General features: G+C 40.7%; 9 protein-coding genes across 11 annotated transcripts; 3 read left to right on the top strand and 6 right to left on the bottom strand.

Annotated features, from left to right (window-relative positions):
- Window positions 1-853: 853 nt before the first annotated feature.
- On the bottom strand, window positions 854-1,243 carry RB195_023030 (uncharacterized protein; the record flags this gene model as incomplete). Of its 2 annotated transcripts, none has more annotated exons than XM_064210326.1 (1): window positions 854-1,243. In XM_064210326.1, the coding sequence occupies one exon, from the start codon at window positions 1,241-1,243 to the stop codon at window positions 854-856; it is 390 nt and encodes a 129-aa protein (XP_064066206.1). The 2 variants fall into 2 exon arrangements, with proteins under 2 accessions (XP_064066206.1, XP_064066207.1); XM_064210325.1 differs by having other exon boundaries at window positions 854-1,183.
- A 1,001-nt stretch (window positions 1,244-2,244) lies between these two features.
- On the bottom strand, window positions 2,245-2,679 carry RB195_023029 (uncharacterized protein; the record flags this gene model as incomplete). The annotated part of the gene is made up of 1 exon (XM_064210324.1): window positions 2,245-2,679. One exon carries the CDS (start codon window positions 2,677-2,679, stop codon window positions 2,245-2,247), a length of 435 nt encoding a protein of 144 aa, XP_064066205.1.
- Window positions 2,680-10,778: 8,099 nt separating this feature from the next.
- RB195_023028 (uncharacterized protein) lies at window positions 10,779-11,255 on the top strand (the record flags this gene model as incomplete). Its single annotated transcript, XM_064210323.1, has 1 exon — window positions 10,779-11,255. The coding sequence occupies one exon, from the start codon at window positions 10,779-10,781 to the stop codon at window positions 11,253-11,255; it is 477 nt and encodes a 158-aa protein (XP_064066204.1).
- Window positions 11,256-11,328: 73 nt separating this feature from the next.
- Window positions 11,329-11,601, top strand: RB195_023027 (uncharacterized protein; the record flags this gene model as incomplete). The annotated part of the gene is made up of 1 exon (XM_064210322.1): window positions 11,329-11,601. One exon carries the CDS (start codon window positions 11,329-11,331, stop codon window positions 11,599-11,601), a length of 273 nt encoding a protein of 90 aa, XP_064066203.1.
- Window positions 11,602-12,317: 716 nt separating this feature from the next.
- RB195_023025 (uncharacterized protein) lies at window positions 12,318-23,981 on the bottom strand (the record flags this gene model as incomplete). Its single annotated transcript, XM_064210320.1, has 5 exons — window positions 12,318-12,425; window positions 13,580-13,600; window positions 13,653-13,711; window positions 23,309-23,457; window positions 23,779-23,981. The coding sequence occupies 5 exons, from the start codon at window positions 23,979-23,981 to the stop codon at window positions 12,318-12,320; spliced, it is 540 nt and encodes a 179-aa protein (XP_064066201.1).
- RB195_023026 (uncharacterized protein) lies at window positions 15,001-19,723 on the top strand (the record flags this gene model as incomplete). Its single annotated transcript, XM_064210321.1, has 2 exons — window positions 15,001-15,086; window positions 19,594-19,723. 2 exons carry the CDS (start codon window positions 15,001-15,003, stop codon window positions 19,721-19,723), a joined length of 216 nt encoding a protein of 71 aa, XP_064066202.1.
- A 52-nt stretch (window positions 23,982-24,033) lies between the features above and the next one.
- Window positions 24,034-24,537, bottom strand: RB195_023024 (uncharacterized protein; the record flags this gene model as incomplete). The annotated part of the gene is made up of 1 exon (XM_064210319.1): window positions 24,034-24,537. The coding sequence occupies one exon, from the start codon at window positions 24,535-24,537 to the stop codon at window positions 24,034-24,036; it is 504 nt and encodes a 167-aa protein (XP_064066200.1).
- Window positions 24,538-25,024: 487 nt separating this feature from the next.
- Window positions 25,025-25,639, bottom strand: RB195_023023 (uncharacterized protein; the record flags this gene model as incomplete). Of its 2 annotated transcripts, none has more annotated exons than XM_064210317.1 (1): window positions 25,025-25,639. In XM_064210317.1, one exon carries the CDS (start codon window positions 25,637-25,639, stop codon window positions 25,025-25,027), a length of 615 nt encoding a protein of 204 aa, XP_064066198.1. The 2 variants fall into 2 exon arrangements, with proteins under 2 accessions (XP_064066198.1, XP_064066199.1); XM_064210318.1 differs by having other exon boundaries at window positions 25,025-25,465.
- On the bottom strand, window positions 25,612-25,908 carry RB195_023022 (uncharacterized protein; the record flags this gene model as incomplete). Its single annotated transcript, XM_064210316.1, has 1 exon — window positions 25,612-25,908. The coding sequence occupies one exon, from the start codon at window positions 25,906-25,908 to the stop codon at window positions 25,612-25,614; it is 297 nt and encodes a 98-aa protein (XP_064066197.1).
- Between the last annotated feature and the right edge of the window lie 171 nt (window positions 25,909-26,079).

Here is a 26,079-nt window from a genome sequence, read left to right as displayed (position 1 = left end):
GATGGTGCTATGATTACGGAGAAGCACGTATTGTTTCAAAAGAATACGAGACTTTCAACTCTGTAAGTGAGAATAACTTCTACTTCTCAATTCATAGATAGGATGTACTGAGATTCACTATGAACGACCTATGAAATCATTTATTGGGCAAATAATAGACTATTCATTAGGAGATGAACGGGTGTAGTGTAGTGGTTAAAAGTTCCGCTGCCTGCACGATCGATTGGAAGTTCGAATCCTCATCTGACTGGTACTCACCGATTCTTCCAACCCTTAGGGGTCGATAAATTGGTACCAGATTAGTCTGGGAGGATAAAAGCACTGACCTGACACATCGGCTAGCCCCGCGAGTCATTGTATAGGCCAGTTGCATGTTCGTAAAGCTCAAACGATTCTGAATTAAAGTGAACGTGGTGGCGCAACCCAAGCGTATTGATTAACACCGAACACTTCCTATCCTCTATCCTTTTACTCAGTAGGAGAGGTCACTTTCTGTAAAAAGCTTACCTTAGTTGAGCTGTTTGATTTCCTTAGGAAACGTTCGGAGATGGTTTCAATTAAAGAAGCTCAACACCATTCTCAAAAGTAGGAATTTTACGAGGCAGGGCTTCTCCAATAGCAGTCAGGCCTCGGGGCGTGGTTTACAACTACCACAGTGAATGAAACTCCTTCCTCCAAACCAGTTCAAGAAACTTGATGCACCAGGAGCCAAGTTCGAGCGTGTGATGGGATTTTTCCATCGGTGGGTCGTAAAGAGAGGAGCAAAGCAAGGAGGTCGTGAGGAGCTGTGGCACGTGAATGAAGGATAACATGATAACCAGGACAAAATATAGCATAGCATAATATGGCATACTTAGATACTTAGATGGTCCGTCTTCACTGGACGTGCGGGCCCCAGCATCTCTACCACTCTCTTCGTTCCCTCGCCATTGTCATCCAAGATGTTCTCAAGTTTCGTGAGTGACGTTGATGAGGTCCTTGAGCTGTATCTAGCTGAGCTCTCAGCTGGTCCATCCGTGTCACCCCACCTCGTTGGCGGTCTCCCTCGATGGCGTTTAGCATCTCTTGCGATCCACTCTAGCGTTCTTTTAGTCCATCTATCGTCCATTCTTCTCATGATGTGACCGACCCATCCATGTCTTGCTTTCGATGCATATTCCGCTGGGTCGCGAAGACGGGGCATTCCTCCTAAATCGGAGCTGCGAAGACCGGCTAGGTGTTGTGTGCGCCGGTTAAACTTCATGAGACATCTCTCAAGGGCTATGTGGATAGTAAGTGGCTTCCTAGACGTGGCAGCGGTGTCTCCCACGTCTCCTCTGCGCAGCAGAGCGCTGGAAGAACAGAGAAGAGAAGTGAAGTGAAGTGAAGAGAAGTGAAGAGAAGAGAAGAGAAGTGAAGAGAAGTGAAGAGAAGAGAAGAGAAGAGAAGTGAAGTGAAGTGAAGAGAAGAGAAGTAAAGAGAAGAGAAGAGAAGTGAAGAGAAGAGAAGAGAAGAGAAGAGAAGAGAAGAGAAGAGAAGAGAAGAGAAGAGAAGAGAAGAAAGGAGGAGAGGAGAGAAGAAGAAGATTCGAGAGGGTTTTGTCCCATCACCACGCTTGACCCTGGTAGGAGCGCTCAGGGCCACTATTCCACACGATATATAAAAATATGATCGACTAATTGACTTAAATCCTTTCAGAAGAAGGATGTCTCAGTGTTGGAACATGGTATCCTCCACTAGCTTCTGGTGGCAATTTTCTGAGAGATTCGCGGAAATTTTGTATCTTGTAGCGGCGCACAAGACATTTTGTAATTCGTGTTTGCGAGACCCGCACGGGCCGAGGCCCTTCGGTATTCCTGATACTTAAACTGTGTTAAATTGTTAGGGGAAGAGGAGTTGCGCTTTTTCATTGCGATGTTCGTGAACTACTTCCAGGCCTCTGCATAGTGGTTGGGAGATTGCAGATTTTCTGAATACCAACTTCAAAGTATTGGGTATCTGCCGGAAATTTCGCAGTAATGCAGATTTCTTGAGATGTTCTGGAAGTTCCAGTTTTATATATATATATATATATATATATTATATAAGGACACTACCGCTTGTATGCACATAACATATCTGGCTCTCTCTTCCTTGCCTATTTCATCCTATAATGGCCAAACATTTCACCCATATTCGACGCATACTCCTTTACGAGTTTGAATCTGACCACCCTGCTGAAGCCCACTCTTAAGTCCCTTCCGAGCGGTCTGTGCGCGCCTGGTTTCAGCGCTTCAAAGCCGGAAACAAGAAACTCAAAGATGAGCTTCGCTCTGGTCGACCGAGTGCAATATCGTTCGAGAAATTGAAGAATCTGGCGGAGCAGCATCCATATGAAGGTGTGCGGTGTCTTGCTGCCAGTTTTGGCTGTTCGCTTTCCACGTGAGCAATGGACTGCAATCTCGGAATAGTGAAAAGCTTGATCAGTGGCTCCCACATGCATTGAGCGACGGCAACCGCCAAAGACGCCTGTACATCTGCACTCAGCCGTTCTCCAGAAGCCGCAGATTCGACTGGCTGGACACTATTGTTACTGGAGATGAAAAATAGGTCCTTTACGTCAACCACACCTAACCACGTCAACCACAAACGTGCGAGGTGCGCTGGCGATGAAATGCCGGATCTTTTCGTGAAAGGTGAAATCCATGAGAAGAAGGTCATGCTGAGCGTCTGCTGGGGAGTTCATGGAATCTACCGTTTCGAACTGCTGCCGGACAACACGAGGTCTACTGCGCTCAACTGCGAAGACTGATCCGCAATGAGACCCCAAGGTCCACAACGTTCACCTGCTGCACGATAACGCGCGCCCCAACATCACGAAGAAGACTTCCCAGAAAATTCTGGAGCTCGGATGGGAAGTTCTACCGCACCCACCGTACAGCGCGGACACGGTCCCGAGCGACTACCACCTCTTCCTATCGCTTCAGCATCACCTGGAAGAGAAGCGCTACGATGATCGTGACCACCTCGAAAATAACTTTCGGGCTTTCTTCGCCTCAAAGTCGCTGGAGTTCTGCACCAAAGGAATCCGTTATCTTGTGAGACGTTGGCAAAAGGTTGTCGATGTTGATTGAGATTATTTCGTCGAATAACAAAATGTTGTTAAAAAGTTGTGTTGTTTTGAAATTTTGTCGTATTTCGACAGATACTTTCCGAACACCCTAATAGTTGAAAGTGTGATCTATTAGGACTCCCAAAGTACGCTGAACTTTAACGTTTAGGTGTAAGAAGCTATAAGAAAGAAGCTTTTTTTGCACAAGTTAAGTTCCAGTGACTGTGAGATCTTCATTTCGCGCAAACGGACCGCAAATCTTTTGCTCAATTGCAGGAATTAATTTCATCTTTCACTTTTCTTGAATGATCGGTTAGGTTGTGTGTAACCAGTGTGAAAGGGTTTCCGCTGTACCTTTAAGATCGATCGATGGTGTGGAACCGCTCTAATACCAACCAAGCCTTTCATCCCTCCGGAGTCAATAAACTGGAATCCGACTTGTCTGAAAGAATGAACGCACTGAATTAGTACGTCGGCTAGCCTCGCAAGATCTTGGATAGCCTAGACACGCACTAGAATTTCCCAAACGATTCTGCATTGAATGAAAGTGAAAGGGGGTGGCGCATCCAAGCGGACCAACGGATGGGTTTGATTAACGCTAGACACTTTACCTTTTTATTCGTTATGGTTACGTTCAATGTGCGCATCTTCAAAGAGAAAAGTACATAGATTACATTCTTGCTTGTAGCTTCGTTCGCTGCCGTCTAAGAACACATTTATCTTGGGAGAGGTTTCTGAAATAGGTTATCAAAATGAAATGCATCGAAGCGTATTCCAGCTTCAGTGTCAAGTTCTATGGAAAGAAACACTAATAGGCTATGCAGGAATACAAGCTATAGTCCTTCCCCTAACGAAGTTACAGGTGGAAGAATAGTATGTGGATGGAGTTATTATCTGCTGGAAATGCCCAGACCACAAGTGACTTGTGCTATATCTGCTCAGGATTGTGGTGTTGTGAATTTAGAATCAAAAAGCTTACAGGTTTCAAAAAAAAGGGAAGATGTTTATACTGTGAAGACTGGGAAGTGCCATGAGTATGTGGATATTTATTGTTTGCAATCGCTAATGTTTTGCTTTAAATTGCTCTTAACTGGAGGTTTTTGTGCGAGTACCTGGAAAACGTCTTCTGTTAAGATAGTCATTAGCTTTCTTCTCCCCAGCATCGGTTTTTTTGGTATCCTGGGCAACGGCTTGTCAGCATTCATATACTCGAGAAAGGAAATGATTTCCAGCCTAAATATGTAAGTCACTTGCATTCCAAATTTATCAGTGATTATAGTCTACTATTCTACGTTTGAATTAGGTATTTGTGCGCCTTGGCATGCTCTGACATCATTATTATACTCACGGCTTTCTTCCTCTTCTTCATGGAAAGTATGAGGAGGCGATCCGAGGCGATGACATATTATTTCGCTGTCCTTTCACCCGTCATGTTTCCGCTAGGTGAGTTGATTATGCTTATTTTTAAATCACATGCACAAATCAATATCGGTGGCTCTCAGCAATATGTTCCTGAAAGGAGCATCGAAATTATCGATTGGGAATGCTATAGTAGTCCCAGAAAAGCGGTTATTGCTCTTCTACTCATCGGCCTCTTAATTGAATAAAGTCGTCTTAAGTTATGTGCTCCCGAAATTCCTCTTTGTGGAAATTTCTACCGGCTTGGATGAGAACTCTAAGCTCACCCTGTGTTTTTAGTCAGAAGGAACATTTTTCCGGTTACAACTCTATCTTACAACAAACTCACAACCCTTAATTATCATAATCACTGATTAATGAAGATTTATAATTTGTAATTTCTTAAGCAAGAAAACTTCAACAAAATTTGAACATGAAAGAGTGAGAAGTGCGCATACTACCAATGTGTTGTTACTACATGTTGGTCTTTCTTCGTTAGTTTTTCTAGTCGAGCAGTGATTTTTGAACGTACAATCAGTTTCACAGGATCTTCACTCCAATTTTGTAAGTGTGGAGATATCGCTAAGCTCTTCGTACTACTCAACTGATGCTTTCTAAGCCCACAAGTCATCAGATGCAAAATAACCTATTCGCAAAGGTAATTGAAGGGAAGTCTAGCAAGTAATAGGAAAAAAACTTTAAAAAGTGAAGTCTCTTCTCGTACTTAGTTTCCTCGCGTAGTAGTGCACCATGTGATGAAGGATACTGAAGCGAACTGTACAAATCGGCGTTCGTGAGTGCGGAAAAGCTAAATGACCTATCACGAAATTAAAGACGTTCAGATCTCAGATAGATGAAACGATGTAGTGTTTGAATGTGAGGGTGAATGCCCTCAATTCCCTCTAATAATCAAGAAAAGGAAACAACCTTAGCTACGCTTGTGCCAACGAAGTAACTTATTACGGGTTGTGGTGCGATGACAGTCTGCAACACGTCTGTGACTCTACAAGTGGGTATCTTCCGTTGCTTTTTTCAGTTATATTAGTCGGATTGCGGACGTGGTACGTCGACAGAATTGCCTGTGTTATATTGAATTACACGAACAACAAGTTACACCGTAAGGGAGATAGTGCAATCAAGCCTGTTTCTCACGCTGTTTCTTGGATTGCTCAACTGAATAGAGCGTGAACACTCTAAAAGTTCTGAACAACACCTTTACCCCTACTTGCTCACGGAGAACACCAACGCCGTCGAATTTGTGATACTCTGTTTTCAAGTCATCTCCATAGTTTTCTTCAATTGCGGCTTTGCGAGATGGTAGCACAAGACTGACGAACTCGACGCGTTTTATTTGACGCGCAGCAGCGAATGGTGACTGGTATCCGTTGCCGCGTGATCACACAAAAGGACTCGATAAGAATGTTATGGAGACCTTTTCGTCTATAGCAGAAAGCTCGCATGCTCGCACTGTGCATATCCTTCACCACATTGCGACACAGCAAAACTATGAAAGCGGCCTAACACAGTTCTACGGGGCTACGCGTGAGATTGTGACATAACACGGTTGTCCGCACTCCTGCCGAGGTGTGTAGTGCTTGAGTAAAGCTGAGGTCATTCTGTTCTATCTTCAGTGAACGGTCACATGGAGTCAGTCCATTCGTTATTGCTCCAAACTCTGACGACGTGACGTCGCGTGAAGTGTCTATCAACCCCAAGTGGTGTGGGATGTTTCACACGCTTTCCGGCGGTACACCATATCCACTTCATCGCTAAGTTTCTCGTTTTGGCTTTACCAAGGTACTATTCAAGCGCTTACCCCAATGTAGTTCGGCTTGGTATCGCCACCGAGTAAGGCATGTTCTAATGGCGTTACCAGGATTTCAGTGGAACTGTTTGGCTGGCTTTTTATGATGCCGACGGGAAGGAAACAGGAAGGATCCCTCTGCACTCGCCGGTTTCACGCTGATTTCCGAAGCATTTATGTAGTGTTCGAATCGCATCAATTACTCTTTGATTCACGTTGTCAACGAGACGAATGAAGTCCCCTTGCATTCTTTCGGTACGCACCAAGTTAGAAAACCCCGGCGAAGACCGTCAAGAGCGTTATCAAAGTCCGTAAAGGCAATCAGGCAATCTGCGCTTTCGAGTTAGACGCATATCTACCACTGCTACACATACTCTCATGACAATGGACAGCTAGTCAATCATAGATCAAACGAAGACGAAAGGCATCGTATTCACCAAAAAAAGTGCCCTAACGATGTTTCTGAGTCACTGCAAAACCTTGTATGTTGGAAATCTCGTTCACTCTCTCGTGGGTTCGTTGACGGATATCTTTTCGTAAAAGGGAATGATGACACTGTATAAACATAGTGTTTGCAGAAGTCGGATATAATTTCATCGATCCATATTCTGCGGACGTTCTTTGTAATCATAAATCCCAAACAAATCCCTGCTTTTCAGCATTTAATTTCGTTTTCTCTGTCAATCAAACTTCTTTCTCCCCATTAGGACTGGGACAGTTTTTGCAGCAGCATTTTGAGTACACAAAATTAAAAGTCGGCTATGGAATGTTCCTTCTTGGTCCGTACTCAATTATTAATAATCACATATTGACGGAATTTTTCCGCCTCCCTCTTCTTTCTTCTCTTTCTCTTCTATCAATATCAATCTTATATCAATCTTCGGTTAAGATGAAAAACATCTACTCTTTCTTCGGAAATACTCATTTAAGCTAAGAGGGACTGGACGATGGTCAGATCGTTCTAGACAGCTCCTGATCTTCGAACATTAGGCAAAAGGCATTCCGTATCAGAACGTAATCGAGCTGAAGATTGAGTGTTGTCATCTTTCATTTGCGTTGCTCTTTAAACATTAGAAAAGTCGACCCTTGCGACGCAAGGTAATTATTTCTTTTTGTTGTGAAATGATCCTGTGTCCACTCGCATTTGACAAGGAATGGACTTTGGTGGTGTGCTGGACTGGTTTTTGCAATTTAATTTCCGTATTATAAGTGCACAAGTTATATGGCGCCGCTAAATCACCTTCAAATCGCGCGCAAAAGCTGTGAACTTATTTTTATTCACCTGTATTTATTTTGCCTACCGTTCACTATGTTATTTTATTTTTGTTCATATTTACTTATGGGTTTCTCAATTAATTTTTTAAGGGTGTTTAGCTGCTACATGAGCGACTATATTAGTGAAAGAGAGAGGAGGAAGGGAGAGGAAAGTCGTTCTTGGGAGGATCGTGTCCAAACTACACGCTTGACCCAGGTATAGTGTTCTTTTGGCACGTAGTTGAATGTAATAAATAAACGTATAAATATCTATACCTAAACGGATAAACCTGGGTATGGGTATACCCAGGTTTATCCGTTTAGGTATAGATATTTATACGTTTATTTATTACATTCAACTACGTGGCAAAAGAACACTAACTACATGAATACGTTGCAAAACAAAAAAAAATAGACACAAAAAATATAGTATTCGGATAGTGAAAAGCCAATAAACAGGCGAAAAGAATACAACAAGTAGGAAATAGTTCAGTGTATGATTCCAACCATGGCGCTCATGATAGCAATGTATTTATGCGAGAAAATCAGGTATCTCAGAGTTGTGCAACTCCTGAAAGCGTGAGCAAATTGAAGATATTCATGGCAGCAAATCATATCAGCTAGCAAATCAATAGCTCTCGCATTGCAGTCATATTTGTAACACTTCTGCAAACAGGTATTCAGCTTCAACCCGTTAAACGAGTTTAATGGGTTGATAACGTGCAGAGGTTAAAGCACTGACTATTAAAACATGCTTCAAAGAACGAAATACGAAGGACTAGCACTCTTGCCAAACTAAACTCAAAGCTCTAGAATAGCATGGTAGTTGTCTATTCCCATCCCAATAAAAATCTAATCCCAATGAATAAAAAAAGATAAAAAGGAGAAAAGAGAAAATATATTCAAAGGCGACACATCCCTGCGAAGACACAGTTAGCCGTGTTAGGCAGTAACACCCGCCCGCAGATTAACTCGAGTCAAGCAAGTCTACATCACTTGAAGGAATCGTACTTTTAAATATTAGATTGAAAGGTCATGACGCATTTTATATAATGCTAGCTTTATAGAACTACTAGAGTCATTCATAGTTTTTGTTTTGAAATTAGCTGACAGTCTTAGTTATGTAGAAAAAAATCAAGTGATTTGGTTGGTTCAGTTTTGGAGATTTTACAACAAAATAAATATGAAAGACCAAACTCTGCATTTTCGCTATTTTCTACTGTTTATTTCGGTAAGGAGAAGGACCCCTCATCAAGCTCGTGTAAAGCTGCTTAAAGCTGCGTATGGAGTACGACGACATCGCTCTGCAAGATGTTAGTGCCAATGATGGTTCAGGAAATTCCTTGCTGGTGATTTCGACCCCAACTACGCTCCTCACTCAAGAAGATCACCCGAGCTGAACCCACGTTACATGACACGAGAGATTGTAGAAACATTAGACGTCCATCATTCAAGCTTTCACGACTACCTGAAGAAACCAGGATACGTTAGCAAACTCGACATTCTCTTTTTCATGAACTCAAAAAAGTTAATTTGATGGCGCATGAAACATTCGCGCTATTCTTATCAAACGTTCAGAAAACTACTTTTTTTCAAAACGACTGATGACTGGTGATCAAAAGTGGATTATTTACAAGAATGTGGTAGGCAAACGATCTTGGTCCTGACGCAATGGTTTGTCCCGAACGACATCGAAACAGACACTTATTAGAAGAAAGTTATGCTCTCTGGGTTTTAATTGTGTCCAATTTTTTTTTGAGCAAGGAGCCAAATTATCAAATCTTATATATACTGTCGGCAGTTGAACAGGTTGAAGGAATTCATTATCTAGAAACGTCCAGAACTCGTTAATCGTAAAAGAGTTGTATTCCATTCCATCACCACAACGCGAGACCACACGTAAGTTTGATCACCCGTCACAAAATATTGGAGCTTGGTTTTACGTGTTGCCATCCCCATAATACTCGCCTGTTCCTGTGCCATAAGATTTCCGATTATTTTCTTCTTTTCGAAACTCTTTGCGTAGTACAGCACTTAGTTGAGCTGAGGCAGTAATTCAGCACTTTATTCAGTTTTTCGACGACTAACACAGATTCTTCTATGAACGACGAACTTTGAAGCTCATTGAAAAATGGAAAAAGTTTATCGAACAAGACGGGGAATATATGATCTTTCTTCTTTGTTTGAGTAAATGATCTTTAAAAAACAGAAAAAGTACGTAGTAACTTGTCCGACAACGTGATGGTTATAATCCTCAATAGATTTTTTGTCTCATTTCATTATCCTCACAGTTTTCATAACCTGTTTTGTTTATGGCATAGGATTTTCACTGCATTACTGGATAGCTTTTCGCGTCTTCTTCTTCTCGTGTCTAGGTTGAGTATTACGTCCTAGACACGCTTAGAATTTTCTTACACTCACTATTTTCATCCAGCACTTTCTATTTCCGGGGCCGCGTATAAAGTCTGATTGCTACCTGCACCCACCTTGATAGCCCTGCTTTCACCAAATGCGATCAGGCATTTGAGTACGCATTGGGAAAGTACGAGCTATATAGCCTGGTCCGGTATATAGAGCAAGATTCCTTTATATTGCTAAAAGGTGCTGTCGTCTAGCACATCGCCACAGCCCACAACCTGATGTCTAGGATATCCAGCCGTCAGGTGGTTATTGTCGGAATCGAAGCGAACGCAAGAATGGAACTTGAACAACAATCTGATGTGTGAGGGCAATAATATTATCCAGCGGGGTTGAAGAGATTGGATGCTTGTATTGAAGCTAAAGGCGGTCATTCTGTATGTGATGTGTGAGAACTTACATAGAATTTTCTGAGTATTGAATTTAAAAAATATTTCTCATTTGGATTAACTGGTGGAAAGTTGTGGGTAGTTTTTTGCGTCATGTAGCTCACTCTGATTATGTGCCGCCGGCAATACTGGTGATTTCAGAAGAAGAAGTGTCTGCGAAGGAAGTTGCGTCGTTAACTGCAACAAGATCGCTCGAACGCGAGGATATCAAGAGCGGAGGAGTTTGAGTGAGCATGGGAGAATACGAATGCAAAAAGCCTTCGCTCTACTAAGACAGTACAGCGGCAAAATGAAAAGGAAATGGAATTGTCGCAGAAATGCTGAAATCTCTTCCTCCTTTTGGGGTTCGTGAGATGACGAAGGTCATGCACTCACCCGTCCAATATGGATCGACTATCGAAAAATTTCATTGTTGCGTGTTTTGTATGAGGTTTTGAAGAGGATCATGCTAGACTTGTCAAGCATCACGAAGCAACAAGTTCGTCAGGAGAGTGATCGAAATGTAGTACGGTATTTGAAGGCAATGCAGTTAGTTTTTTTTTCCAACTTTAAGGCTGCTTTCCACTCTCCTCATCGAGGTCGTCTTTTCAACGCGCTTCACAGCGGTGGAGTATCAGGAAAGGTTGTTTGCTTACTTGATACCATCAATCAGGGAATAACTGTTGCAGTTCGAAGAGGAGCCGGTTGCACAACATCGTTTGATGTGGTAACTGGAGTACGAGAATGCGACAAAAGACAATGCCTTTCCTGTTCAACTTCGCGTTCGATTACATTACATTCGAAGAACAGTCTCGAGTACGGTCACACAATTGTGATATTCGCGAAAAGCAGTACAAAGCTTCAACATGATATCGACTTTGTATTGAAGCAAGCTGGACCCTATGGGCTACACCTGAGCCTTGACGAGTGCAATCGGATGTGAGTCTCTTCGAGACCTTCAGCCGGAATCGGAGTAGACGGGCAAACTCGTAGATGAGTTCTGTTACCTGGGCTGTATGTTGAAGAGCAAGGAGAGCTACGAGAAAGGTATTCAGCAAAGATGCGCTAAGGCCGTTTCCGCATTCAACTCCTTAACGAAATGCCTGTGGTGGACTCCCATCATCAACGAAGTTAAACTGCGAGTCTACCTATTCGCTATCCGCCCTATCATGATGCAAGGATCGATGACTTGGACAGCACCATCTACGGCGATGGCGAGAATCGACTGCACGGAACGGAAGCAGATTAGATGGCTGCTTCGCTGCTTTTCCTGGGGTATGTCCCAGTAAAGATCTTTATGCGGAAGTCGATATGGCGTACCGAGAAAGGACAGTGGAAAGTATTAACATCTGACATCGCCCTTGGAAGTAGTCACAAAAAATTGGCTCCGCTTCCTTGGTCACGTTATGAGCAGATCGGCTAACTATTTTATCCAGGTTGCCCTTAGGAAGCTAGCAGGCTCAAAATGGAAAAGGTTTCTTTGTTGTAAAAGTTGTAAAGTTCTGGACTGAGGTGGTGAAAGAGACCTGAGAATACTCGGCGTGGATAAGCAGTTCGGGCGAGTCGTAAGGTTTCGCAGGATATGAAACAGCGACGAATATGTTGATTCTGTGCAAGCTCTTGCTGAGGATTCAGTAAGAAGAGCTATGCTCAAGGACGATACACCTCGGAGAAGATGCGGGCATGTCAGGCGATATCATCAGCCCGCTGAATAAGTCATGTAAGTAATCTTTTAGTTCCAAAGATTAAAGGGAACTCTTTTGATTTTGATGACTTTTTGGAGCTCCACGTAATGTTTTATTGTTTTACAGTATATCCTGCATTGGTACTCTCTTCATTTCTCTTTAAAAAACTTAAGCTGATCTTACCATTCACTCCTTACTTTTATTCCATTTGTTTGATACTTTCTAATTTTTTAAAACAAAAAGCTGCGAAATTAACTCCGAAATTTCTTTTTGAGAAGTTCACGTTGTAATTCTTCTGAATACTTTCTTTGTACAAGTGGTTATCTTTCTTTGATCTCTTGTCCGAGTATTGCATACCAAATTTCATTCCAAGCACTAGTATCAAGGATCGATTCATTGATGCTCTTCTCTACCTTATAATAGTTCCCCTAAATGAATCACAGCTATCGAGACATGAAGGTAATTCCTTCAAATAAGATTGGAGAACTTACGATGTTAAAAGCTCTCCCTGCGCAGGATCAAATACAGTTGGAAAGCAATGTTGTCGAAAATGCCCCCACCCCTCCCCCTCTCATTTATGATGTGCCGCCGCGTATCTAGGAAGCTAATGAGCGTCGTTAATTGCACCGCGCGTCTCCTGATACCGTCATAATCGCTACAGTAGCCTGATTGCTCCTCTTGTACTACTTCTTCAAGACGCTCGCCCACGCCACCCTAACACTCGTTTAGCCGCGTCCGCCGCTCTTACGACGATTTTTTTCCACCGCGCCTTTTTAACCGCACTTCTTATGATGCGCTTTTAAAGTCGAAAGGAAAGGAAAGTAACTGGTATTAGATGTTGTTTGAAGGTCTACATAAAGTGTGCTTGTAAGTCAATATAAAAGAAGGAAAGAACGAAATAGGTTTGTTTAAGTGATATGCCATTTAGAAATGCGAGTGAAAATGAAACTATCCCGTTTCGACTTGTTAGGTGGAAAACACTCATCCATCTCTGGGAATGCAAGAGATGTTTCAAGAAAATGTCTCACTGATCTGTGTTATGCTATCTTCTTTACTTTTTTTGCTTTCTAAGGATTTCTTTTTGCTTATCTAGCTGGGTAAAACTGGCACCCAACGATTAACGAGGTGTGAATAATGCCTGTAAAAACATACACTGTACCTAAAGGTATATCTCGAAGATACAAAGGTCTCTGTTCGCCACTAATACACCTAACCTGTCGTATTGATTTTATGCAGAGAATAGATAGAAATGAAGCGATAAAACGCTGTTGAAAGAACCATACAAAGTTTTGTTATATAAAACTGTATAAAACGTACAAGCAAGTACTGAAATATTGGACATGCGCTCCATATAAACATTATATCTGTGTAAAATTTTGAAAAGGTAAAATGTAGAAAGGAGTTTAAAGAGTGTATACAAATAGGATATTTAAAATCGAATGTAATAAACAAAAATTAGAAAGTATATTTTTTTAGATAAAATTTATTAATCATAATGATAATTACAAGCAAAAAAAAAAACAAATTTTACATAATAAATTTTTTTTCACACACAAGCATCGAATATAATTGTTTCACCTACTTGAACCACATATATCGAGGCCTGAAAGTAATCGCTTTAAATAGGAATCTGATTATTGACGTGCAAAACTTACGCTGATAAAGGTTCTTAATCTATTTGCAGCAGGTCCTCCTCTAACTTGCAGCACTATACCTGAGACTGACCGTTCCCATTTCTGGTTATTTTGCTACATGTTGTTTATCGTCCAGCAAACATCCTACTCTCTGCATTCTAACAGTTTCCAGTCAGTTTCGAATGTTTTTCGTACTCCTTCTCCCACTTCCCGTTCTCTCCTCCCATTCTCCACTTTCCTCTTTCTTTCCTCTCAACCTTTGTATTCTCCCCTCACTTCCTCTTCCTCTTCACTCCTTTCCTCTTTTCCCTCCTCATTTTTTTCCTCATTACGACTCCTCCTCTCGCCCTCCCCTCTTCTGCGACCCCTCTGTTTGAAAAATCCCAACGCATACTTGACTACGCTTCACCCTGATCGTCCGTATAAAGGAAAAAAGTGTTCGGAGTCAATCAAACCGCTTCAGATGAGCCAACGCTTTCAACTGCAGTTCGTCTGAGGTCTATTAGAACGTGACTGGTAAAATACAATGACTTGCGGAGGTTAGCCGACGTCGAGAGGTGTTCGAAAGTTTAGCAATTTTTCTTCTCTTCAAGTCTGTACTCTAACTTTTCATTTTCTTTCGGTTACATCTGGTATAAACAATTGGAGGTCATATCAGACATGCAATACTATTTGGAAAAGACGGAAACTGCAAAAACGAAACTTGCAATTTCAGATCTATTGAAAATAGGACAGAGAAAGTTGACCACTTTTTCAGTTCTCGTATCGTTGGCATTATTTGTGCCTTCTTTTGTCTCTTTTTTATGTGGTAAACTCTTTTGGCAAATTTCTCTGTTTTAAATGCGAGTAAAGGAGAGAAGTTGCTCTAAACATGCAGAAGCCAATTATCAGGGTTATTTCTTCGGATACAAAAAAGAAAGAAAGTTGTTGTCGTTACAACATCCATCAAAGTACCGTTATTAGACTTTGGCAATCGTTTGGAGAAGTAGAAGGTAATCGTTAAAATTTTCGAAGGTCGCTGATTGAAAAAACCAAAGAAAAAAAACTGATACCAATATTCATAAAGAACCTAATAGCATTAGGGCTAAGTTTTCAAAGTGTTTCGTGTGCCCCCAGTACCTTCCAACTTCGTTGACGTGTTGATAAACTGTTTGTTAATGATCCTGTAAGAAACCGTTGCTTTCTGTATGGAAGAGGATGACCTGAGTAACATTTTGCTGAGACTGTACTTGCGTTGGACGGAACAGGATTGTGCGCATGTGCTCTACAATAACCAGTCGAAATTTAGTCGAAGTTTGATTAGGAATAACCTCTGCCTCGATGACCAGTCAGCGTTCGTTCAATCCTAAATATCAAATTTTTGCAGTGAATGAATCCGTTCAGTGCAACTGTGCTTTTGGAAATGCTACTCGAAATCAACGGAGTCAAGCTTGTGATGGGATTTTCCTATCGGAGGTAGTTAAGACAAGGGTTGCAAGAGAAGGGAGTCGTGAGAAGTGCGGAGGGTAGTAGTGAATGCAAGATATTATAATAAGATAACAGCAAAACATGATAACCGGGAAAATATTATATAGGATTAGACAATTACATACATTATAAAATAAACAATACAACAAACAACAAATAACAACAAAACAGTAAGTAATATTAAGCGATTACATAGGAACAAAATATCATATTTATTTTCAGGAGTGGGACAGTATGAAAGCCCTAACATTTTGTTTTGAAAATGTACAACGAGTTGACAATGTAACAATGGGACTACACCCCGCTGAGCCAAATATTTGCAAAAAAGTTAGAAAAAATTTAGGTAGTTTTTTTTTAGAGAAGGTGTGCTCTAAAATGCAGTCATATTGCTGTTTTTTCTACCTTCTAGTCTTGTTGGAATTATGATGAGACAAAATTTAAAATTTTCGGACTTTTTTTGGATTTGTCCCTTCTAAATTTTGAGAAAACCAGAGGGTGCAGAGAGGATAAATTTTGCACACAGGGGTTTCCTTAGTCCCCTATCCGAATACATTGATGATTTTTTGAAGTTCTGTCCTATGTTTCTGGAATGGAAAAGCATGCCAAAATCTCAATTTCGCTTAATGGTGTGATCTTCAATAAAAAAATTCACTAACTCAGAGTAACTTAGCGCGAAGCTAATCGCCTTCCAGTAAGTTGTAGTCGAGGGATTTCTATATGAAATGCTGCATCACTCGGTTTCCAGATCCCATACAGTTTTTCCAAATTTTTGATTTGAAAAAGATGGGAAAATGCCACTCTTTCTGTCTTTGTCCCCTCAAGATTCCAAAAGACTAAGAGGTAGGCAAAAACAGCAATATGATTTTTCAAGCCTCCTTCTCTAAAAAAAAACTGCCCAAAATTTCTTTTTTTGGTCCTCTTATAACGAAGTTATTCGCGATCTCCCAGACCTAACACTGTTCTCAGAATCTGGGTTTTGGTCATTAGATTCCAATAAATCTTCTTTAAGATGATGAAAACTACTTACAACTGAATTCTTCATCTTTTAGGAGAAGTTTCAAAGTTCTATCTGTTCTGCAAAAATTTCCCTTAGTGGGGTGTTGAACCTTCGCCATGCCATTGTCATATTGTGGGAACAGAATCTTGGATTTTTTGGCTTTTTTCTATTCATATTTGAGAGGGTCGTGTCTTATCATCACGCTTAACCCCGAACACAGTTATATAGTTATATAACATGAGTGTAGTATTTCTTCATCTTTGTTTCTAAATCTAGTGAACGGGATGTTAGCCAACAAACGTGCTCTAGAAAAATTACCTTCTAGACCATTGAGTATGTTGGTTGGGCGTATAGCATTCGTCAACCTTATCCAAGCTAACTTTACTTCCACATTGTTATAACACTGCGGTTCCCTATTATGGAAATGCGAACTTACTCTTTTATAACTAATCACTACCAACTGAAATGGTACTCAATGACACTTTGTTGTCCTCTAACATTGAAACGGACGAATAAATTTTGATGTTATCAGCAAAGAAAACAATGAAGCATAAATGCACAGAATTAATTGAAGTAATCTGGTGCAGGGTTAATGAACGTTTATGTTAAATGACAGTGAGAAACACCCGAGTAAAGAAAAAGTATTGCTCATGACGCTGCGGTATACAAAACGGAACTAACAGAAGCTATGAAGGTACGCATAGTGACATATCCAAGCAATGATTTGGGGAATGAGCACCATCAGCTCACGCTCCAACAAAGAATCTGAAAGTGTATTTAACTATCTCGAGAAGTCTAAACATGTCGTATCAGCACAAACTCTTCCGTTTGAGTATGTCGTTTCATCTGAAGCATATGCGTGATAGGCATGATTAAAAAGTGAAAAGATTGAATATCGACAAAGATGAATTTCTTTTTTCTTTTTCATTTTTTTTCGAAAAGTCTTGGAACCTTTGAACTAGTATTGACTGGCTAATGATTGTCGAGTGGATGAGGAGATTGTTCTCTTAGTTTTGTGATGATAGAAAAACCAAATATCGAAACCAAATTCACCGGCCGGTTAATTTTCAAAAAATCTCCTCTTCCGAGAATGGAAGAGAACACTGTATGTATGACGGATAACAATCGAGCGAATGATGTGGATATCCAATTGATTTCCTTTCTCGAACAGTGGTGATATCGTGGAACTAGAAGCTCTGCGTAAAGTTCTCCTCTTTCAGGATATCAATTCCAGTCGTTATATTCATCCATCGTCATATTCGTCATCATATTTTCGTCATTCAGTAATTCGGCTGTGACAGAATTCTGTCCAGACTCTTCTCCGGGTTTAAATCTCCTTGCCGCACTATTGACATGGTCTTGGTGATACGTCATCGGTGTGCTACAGTGGTAGTATATTACAGGTACTCGTGTTAATTAGGAGACTAATTCGTTAAAGAAACCTTTAAGCACCAGTGTAGCGTTATTTGAAATTTTGCTCTTAACTCAACGGTTTTCGTTGAGGTGAACTATGGTTGGTCTGTAAAAATGGTTTGTCTAATCCTAATGGGCTCTTCCATGACACTCCCTCACACACAACGCAAAGAGAGGAGAGAGCTGCGGTGCTTTACTAACTACTGAGAGATCTACAATTTCTCTGACATTAATATCACGTGAAGATGTAAAAACCAAGATCGGGTTTTATACAGTCTCTTTGTTGTGTAGGACTTTTTCTCTTCTGTGGATGTAGAGGAGTCTATAGCTGTTTTGCTATACTCAGCTGCTCTTAGTTAGCTTAAGTGGCTGTTGTTTTGAACTAGGACAAAAAAGTAATTTATTCAGGATTGTACTGGATTTTGGGCCCATTTAGGAAGTGATAGTATTGGATAGATAGACATATTTTCGCTTTGATGAGTAGATAATCACCTTCAAACTCGAATGAATGTCCACATCAAGGGAAATGAGATTCTGCTTGACTAAGAAGATGAAATCAAATAAATTTTCTACAACCAGCCGTATTCGGAGGTAGCTATGCTCACTACCACAAAACTTTTTTTCGACGATTTTTAAAAGTGTTTATATATCAGATAGAGATCATTTCCGGAAACGAAATAACGACCGTATTTCTTTCTTGGTTGCGCATTTCGAGGTCACTTGATTCCGCCCTTATTTTTTTGTTCTCTTATTTTTCCAGAAGCGACCCAATGCTGCCAAGAGCAATCTTGGAGTTGAGATATTAACTTGGTGCAGATGCGCTATCTCAGATACAAGGAGCTCTAGATAAAGATTGAAGAGTTTTTACGTGTTCTATATCATAACGGTCGGTTGATAGAGTTCCCTTGTACTGCGCTAAAGAATTTTTTTTAAATGAAGAAACTCGATAGAGACAATGTGAGAAATACGACAGTTTTTCTTTCCTTAGAGAGCGATGACCGAATTATCAAAAAAAAAACGTGACCACTTTTCGAAGTTTGGGGTTCCGACCGCTGCCATAAACAGACCATGAAAAATAGAAAAGTACTCTCACTGCCATTGTATTGATAAACAGTGGAATATTCCGACATACCCATGCGTTTAACATGCGTTCATTAGTATACCCCATTGGCATGGAAAAGGTAATTATCCGCAGTATGGTTAAAACAGCTACAGCAATACATCCCACTCATCTCCGATTCCTTAACTGCTGCGATACAGCGGGCTCTTTCGCAAGTACATTTGCGATATGATGTTGTATTGGTGAACATTTCAAACAACAACATCAAGAGAGAGCTGGTTATTAAAGATCCTACGATAGGCAGTGTACGTCGGAGTATTGCGTTGTTCGTCCACACGATAAGACCACAAATTGCACGAAGATCAGAGTCATTTACCGGATAGAATGCCTGATGTGCCATCCCATTTATGCTGGAGAAACTGAAAGGATATTGAACTTGCGTACAAAGGAACGTTTGGCTTTTAAAAGGCGTTTAATTTCGATGACACCATTAAAGTGGCACAACAATGAGAAACACTATGGAAATGAGTTTGAAATAAAGTCTATGATATTAGCCCGCGAGAAAGAAATATCTGCTACAAAATACAATTTCCAGGTCTTTCATAAAGACGATGTTGCAGAAACGTCAGGCCACTGATAGAGTTTCACCAAAAATTCGTTGGCACAAGAAGAAAACATAGATAAGATTGACAAAATAAGAAATCCAGCTCACTCCGCGCTCGACATTCACCAATTTCTCTTCAAAGGATTTACTGCAGCATATCCGAGCTTTGAGGGTGGGCGAAACTGGCCCATGTAAAAAACGTCCTGTTATCTTGCTTTTTCTAAAGAAAATGCCAGGGATCTTTTTGCATTTCAACTACTCTTGACTTCTTAATAATGTGAGTGCAGTCATCTTCGTAAAACAGAAGGCGTGCTTATATATTGGCTAATTTTGCAAACAAGTATACATGAACACCTACCTGTCTGTCTACCTTGACACAATAGCGAACAAATCACAATGTTCTCTTTTCGTCACATTGCAGGTCTGACTGCACAAACATTGAGTGTGTTCATCACCGTGGCATCTGCCTTCGATTGTTTGATACTTGTGGCGGCAAGCCAAAAAGTACGTCACAGATTTTGCTCTGTCAACACCTCCATTTTGGTGAGTGATTACGCCAATACATTAGTGTTTACTGCAGTGGAAAGGTACTACCGATTCAACGATCTTATTAACGTCTCCAGTCTATAAAAAACTACTTCGCGTAAGCGAGAGCCACACTATCAATCATCACTAACAGTGAGAAATAAACATGTTATTCTCCTCTTCTTGTTTTCGAGCCGGAAATGTTATCTGTATTTGCAGCATATGACGTAGTTTGAGAAAAAGAAACAGAAAAAATAATGGGTTGAGAAATAAGTCGTAGTTTAGCGAACATAGAAGTAACGTTTTGGCAACTTGTTGTGCATCATTTGATGCAGAATTTCTCGCGCTAATACACGACAGTAGCATCTCCTTTATTTTCTTAGGTTCGATGTTTTTTTTTTTCAAACCATGAAAATATAGTAGTCCAAAGGATAAAGCAGAGCCTTTTGAAACTCCTTTTTGTCATCTATTCGAGGTGGTAACACCGCTGAAGTTGTCTGTAAGATTATTATGTAAGATTTGTGCAGTACGTGGAAACCATCGAATGAAAAATGAAACGCTTCAGAAAGAGCAAAAAAGACCTGTAAAACATGAGAGAATACAAAGAAAACAACGAAATAACCAGAGGCATCGAAAACTGTACGTACGTACGTACGTACGTACGTACGTACGTACGTATGTATGTATGTATGTATGTATGTATGTATGTATGTATGTATGTATGTATGTATGTATGTATGTATGTATGTATGTATGTATGTATGTATGTATGTATGTATGTATGTATGTATGTATGTATGTATGTATGTATGTATGTATGTATGTATGTATGTATGTATGTATGTATGTATGTATGTATGTATGTATGTATGTATGTATGTATGTATGTATGTATGTATGTATGTATGTATGTATGTATGTATGTATGTATGTATGTATGTATGTATGTATGTATGTATGTATGTATGTATGTATGTATGTATGTATGTATGTATGTATGTATGTATGTATGTATGTATGTATGTATGTATGTATGTATGTATGTATGTATGTATGTATGTATGTATGTGTATGTATGTATGTATGTATGTATGTATGTATGTATGTATGTATGTATGTATGTATGTATGTATGTATGTATGTATGTATGTATGTATGTATGTATGTATGTATGTATGTATGTATGTATGTATGTATGTATGTATGTATGTATGTATGTATGTATGTATGTATGTATGTATGTATGTATGTATGTATGTATGTATGTATGTATGTATGTATGTATGTATGTATGTATGTATGTATGTATGTATGTATGTATGTATGTATGTATGTATGTATGTATGTATGTATGTATGTATGTATGTATGTATGTATGTATGTATGTATGTATGTATGTATGTGTATGTATGTATGTATGTATGTATGTATGTATGTATGTATGTATGTATGTATGTATGTATGTATGTATGTATGTATGTATGTATGTATGTATGTATGTATGTATGTATGTATGTATGTATGTATGTATGTATGTATGTATGTATGTATGTATGTATGTATGTATGTATGTATGTATGTATGTATGTATGTATGTATGTATGTATGTATGTATGTATGTATGTATGTATGTATGTATGTATGTATGTATGTATGTATGTATGTATGTATGTATGTATGTATGTATGTATGTATGTATGTATGTATGTATGTATGTATGTATGTATGTATGTATGTATGTATGTATGTATGTATGTATGTATGTATGTATGTATGTATGTATGTATGTATGTATGTATGTATGTATGTATGTATGTATGTATGTATGTATGTATGTATGTATGTATGTATGTATGTATGTATGTATGTATGTATGTATGTATGTATGTATGTATGTATGTATGTATGTATGTATGTATGTATGTATGTATGTATGTATGTATGTATGTATGTATGTATGTATGTATGTATGTATGTATGTATGTATGTATGTATGTATGTATGTATGTATGTATGTATGTATGTATGTATGTATGTATGTATGTATGTATGTATGTATGTATGTATGTATGTATGTATGTATGTATGTATGTATGTACGTACGTACGTATGTATGTATAGCGCAAGAAAGCTATAAAATGGGGAGAGACAGGTCCCACGGCATTGGCGTTGTGCCCCGATGCTATGAGTATTAGAATAATAACCGTAATTCTCGTATGGTTCGTATTTACTGTTTGTCATATGTATTAAAAAATCTTGAAATTCTTAAAGATGGATCTCACTTGTGACACTGCCAGTAGGAGAGTGCTTACATAAAGCTACTGATTTTTTTTTTGAAAGGTGACAATTTTATAGACCTAGTTCCCGGTATTGTCAGTTTTTTTAAAGAGTGATGCCGGAAACAATAGCTGAGGGAATGAAAATTTTCTTCGACGTTCCTAGATTTTCCGAGTTCGGCTATGTCTGACATTCTTTCTATCTCGTATCCTTCGATCTCTCCGTGATGGTTGAACATGTCCTTACTAAGTACCTATGTTCCGCAATTGGGCCCTGCTTCCAATCATCGCCCAACATGTTTCCTTTTTCTACCGTTTGACTGAGCACTGTAAATTATATGTTGCTTTCATTAACTTCTCTACTGACGTTGACGCTACACTATCTTAATTACAGAATTGAAAGGACACTACCTAGGGAAGGAAATATATTCTGGGTCACGTATGGTAGCCCCAGTCGCTGGCTGCAAAGACTTGCCGCGAAGGCGCATCTCTCTATTATATCGTCTGCCCTTTTATCACCACAGCAGATTGTTCAAAAGCTGGTCATCTCGTGGTTCGAGAACATAATCCCAAGGTGGCAGGAGACTTGAATGACCTCACTTGAGATGTTTGATACAGAACAAGACGAGAATATAAAAATCCGAGTAAAAACGCGAATGGCTCGTGTTAATATCGACAAGGAAGCAAAGAGACTAATATTGATCTTGCCAATTTTGATCAATTCAACTCTAATCTAGCACAATGATAGTCTACAACTATCTCCATAGGCTACCAAACGCAGTATTGTCGCAACTTTATTCATCCTGCCCCGAAAGCACTTCATGTGAAACTTGTAAACTCGTGTGCTGCTGAGTGTGTCTTATGTGAACGTCAACTATCACTACACCATATTTCCTTTTGAAACATGCATGGTTAGATTATTTTGGTCTTCAATCCAGTCCAATCTTGGTTCAATTCCACCAACGAAGTTCCAGGCGTAGTGTTTGGGTTTGTTTGTTCACATTTATGTCAGCTCGTGCTGTGCACCTCGAAGTAGTCAACGATAACTTAACAACTCAATTCTTCTAGCCTTTCAAGATTTATCGCTCGCAGAGAAAGTCAGGGTTCTGTCCTGAGTAGCAATACAAAAACGTTTGAACTAAAAACAAAAATCTTCATCAGAGAACTACTAAGAATAGAACAGAATGTTTTGGTGCAGAGATTTGGCACGGACAACGGTTTGAAATAAAACTTTATTAGAACTCATTCGCCATAAGGTGGAATTTATGAGCAATTCGTCGCTTGCAATGCATCTGCAATGATCTTGTGTTATAGACATTTGGAACCATGACATACTTGACTTAGTCGGCGGGCTGATGTCATCGGTGACGCGATTACCCTCATCTTCGCCGATGTATGTCGTCCATAAACATAGCTCGGCCCAACCTTCTCGATCTTCTGCGAGAACTTGCACAGAACCAATCCATTCGTCGCTATCCCATATCCTGCGAAACCTAACGTCTTGCCCAAACTGCCTATCCACGCCAAGTGTCCTCAGGTCCTCTTTCACCCCCTCAGTCCAAAACTTCCGCTTCCAACCAGGTGGCCTCTTCCAGCTTATTCCAACAAACTTTTAAAAACTCGTTGAACAAGGCGTTCTGCTGGTCTCCTTATTATATTATATGACCAAAGAGGCGAAGACAATTTTCTGCAACTACTTTCGATGGCGGTGCAAGATGTGGATATCCCCTACCTGTCATACTCCGGTACACCACATCAACTTTCGCGTAAAGTTCTTCATTGGGGCATACAATAGGTAAAAGCACCCAGAAAGCCGTCTGAGCAGCTTCCTTTCCGTGCAATCAAGCCTCTCCATCACCGCAGACGGTGTTGCCCAAGTCCCCATCCAAATATCATGATAGGGCGAATTGCGGATAGGTAGACTCGCAGTTTGACTTCGCTGGTGATGAAGGTCGACCACAGGCATTTTGTTAAGGACTTTCTCGTAGCTGCCGTTGTTCTTCAGCATACAGCCCAGGTAACAAAACTCGTCGGCGAGTTCAATTGGTTGTCCGTCCACCTTAATTCCACTTCAAGGTCTCGAAGAGATCCACATTTGCTTGCATTGCATGCCTGCATGTATTAAAACGATATCTAGAGGACACTGATCGACTGTTCTTTGCATAATGTCGTCGATAGCGAAGCTGAACAGGAAGGGTCCTGCCAATGCTCCTCGTCTTCCTCCAGTTACCAACTCGAATGGTGTTGTATATCCGGCTGGTGTTTGAACTGCAGCGTTGATTCTTGTCATCAAGCAAGCCAACGAACTTTCCTGGTACACCATCGGCGCGGAGCGCGTTGAGAAGACGGCCTTGATGAGGAGAGTCGAAAGCGGCTTCAACGTCCAGAAAGGCTAATTGCATCGGCTTCGAGTACCGCTCCCAGATTTTGATCACTCTCCTGACGATGAACACCTGGTCAATCGTAGATCGGCCAAGACGAAAGCCAGCTTGCTCGTCGCACTCTGTTTCTCCGCGATGCTTGATAAGTCGGTCTAGGATAATCCGTTCTAGAACCTTGCACATAACACGCAGCAAGGAGATTCTTCGACGATTCCTAGGCTCCGTGACAGATAAGTTCTTGTGGAGGGGAAATAGCGTGTCTCCACGAATCAAGTATCTTTTCGTCTATCCATATTAAACGGATAATCTTTGTAATCTCACGAATCCCAGACGGAGAAGGATATTTCAGCATTTCTGCGCTAATCCCGTCGTCTCCACCAGATTTCCCATTTTTCATCTTTTGAATACAGACTAGAACCTCCGACTCGGTCGTTAACGGTATATGTTGGCCTATGAACATGTTCGAGTTCAGGAGCTGACGGCGCTTGCCGGATCAGCAAGGTCTTGAAGTGATTCCTTCAAACTGGAAGAGTTGCTTCATCGACAACCTTTCCACTGGCAGTGTTGAGGACTGGAGAACATTCTTGTCTTCCACGCCTTTTCAAACTCCTCCGCTCTCGACGTCCACTCATTATCGCGGTCTTGTTGCAGTTGACGACGCAACTTCTTTCTAGGTTCCTAACTTCCTGGTTGAAGTCACGAGTGCTGCGCGCGGCACATACAGAATTGTACCTGGATTTTGTTTCCGCAGGTCAAAGACAAACTTCTTCCGCGGCATTTGAACAGGGAGAGTTTCCTTTGCAGCGTCCTGAACGCACTTTGTAAAGGAATCCGCATCGCAAATCTTCTTCCTAGTCCGTACTCCAACATGAATAGACACACGTTGGCGGAATTTCATTCTGCATTCTTCGTCTTTCAGATCTGCCATGTCGATTTTCGGTTGGTGAGGTAGTGGTCGGTTCCTTTTGTGAAACGGTATCTTAATGCTGAGAAGAACTGGACGGTAGCCAGAGTTGAAAGCAACGCCCCAAACAGCTCTGGAGTCTCGGATGCTCAACTGAGGGATGTTCCTCCTCAGAACGTATGCGAGCTGAAGTTTGAGAGTACTCATCTTCTGCTGGCGCTGTTCTTCAGGTGTTAAAATGGTTGATCCTTGCAACGATAGCTGATGGCGTCGATGATTCCTCTTTAACGTGGGGACCGGTCTGTTCACATAAGTCAGCCCCAAACAGCTCTGGATTTTCGGATGATCAACGGTCACCGTCGCTGCGCTAGATAATACCATTTTCCTAGCACATCGGATTGCTGTTCGAGTCGCATCATCGCATTTACGTCGATTGCGACATTAATTGCCTGCTGGCTTGGTATTTTAGACATCAACGCATTGAGTTCATCATAGAAGGCGTCCTTACTGTTGTCCTCAGAGGTTTCCGTAGGTGCGTAAGCACTTGCGATCCAGAGTTTACGTCCTCTGCGATCCCGCAATCGTACGAAGGCGCATCTAGACGACGTTGAGCCAAATTCCTCCACCGGTTTCTTGTAATCGTTCTTCATCGCTAACGCTCAGCCACCGACTTTATTCTCATCAGCATTGCCGCAGTATATGGTGTAATTTTCAATTCTGATGACAGGCCGATCCCTCATGCGTGTTTTCTGCAGTGTAGCAAACCGCACAAAGAGACAACGCAGAAGCCTAGATGCGGGCCCCAGCATCTCTTCCGCTCG

This window comes from Necator americanus, chromosome X (assembly GCF_031761385.1).
Source record: "Necator americanus strain Aroian chromosome X, whole genome shotgun sequence".
NCBI lineage: Eukaryota > Metazoa > Nematoda > Chromadorea > Rhabditida > Ancylostomatidae > Necator > Necator americanus.
Note: the sequence above shows the minus strand (reverse complement) of the source record. Positions and strands in the feature narration are given on the sequence as shown.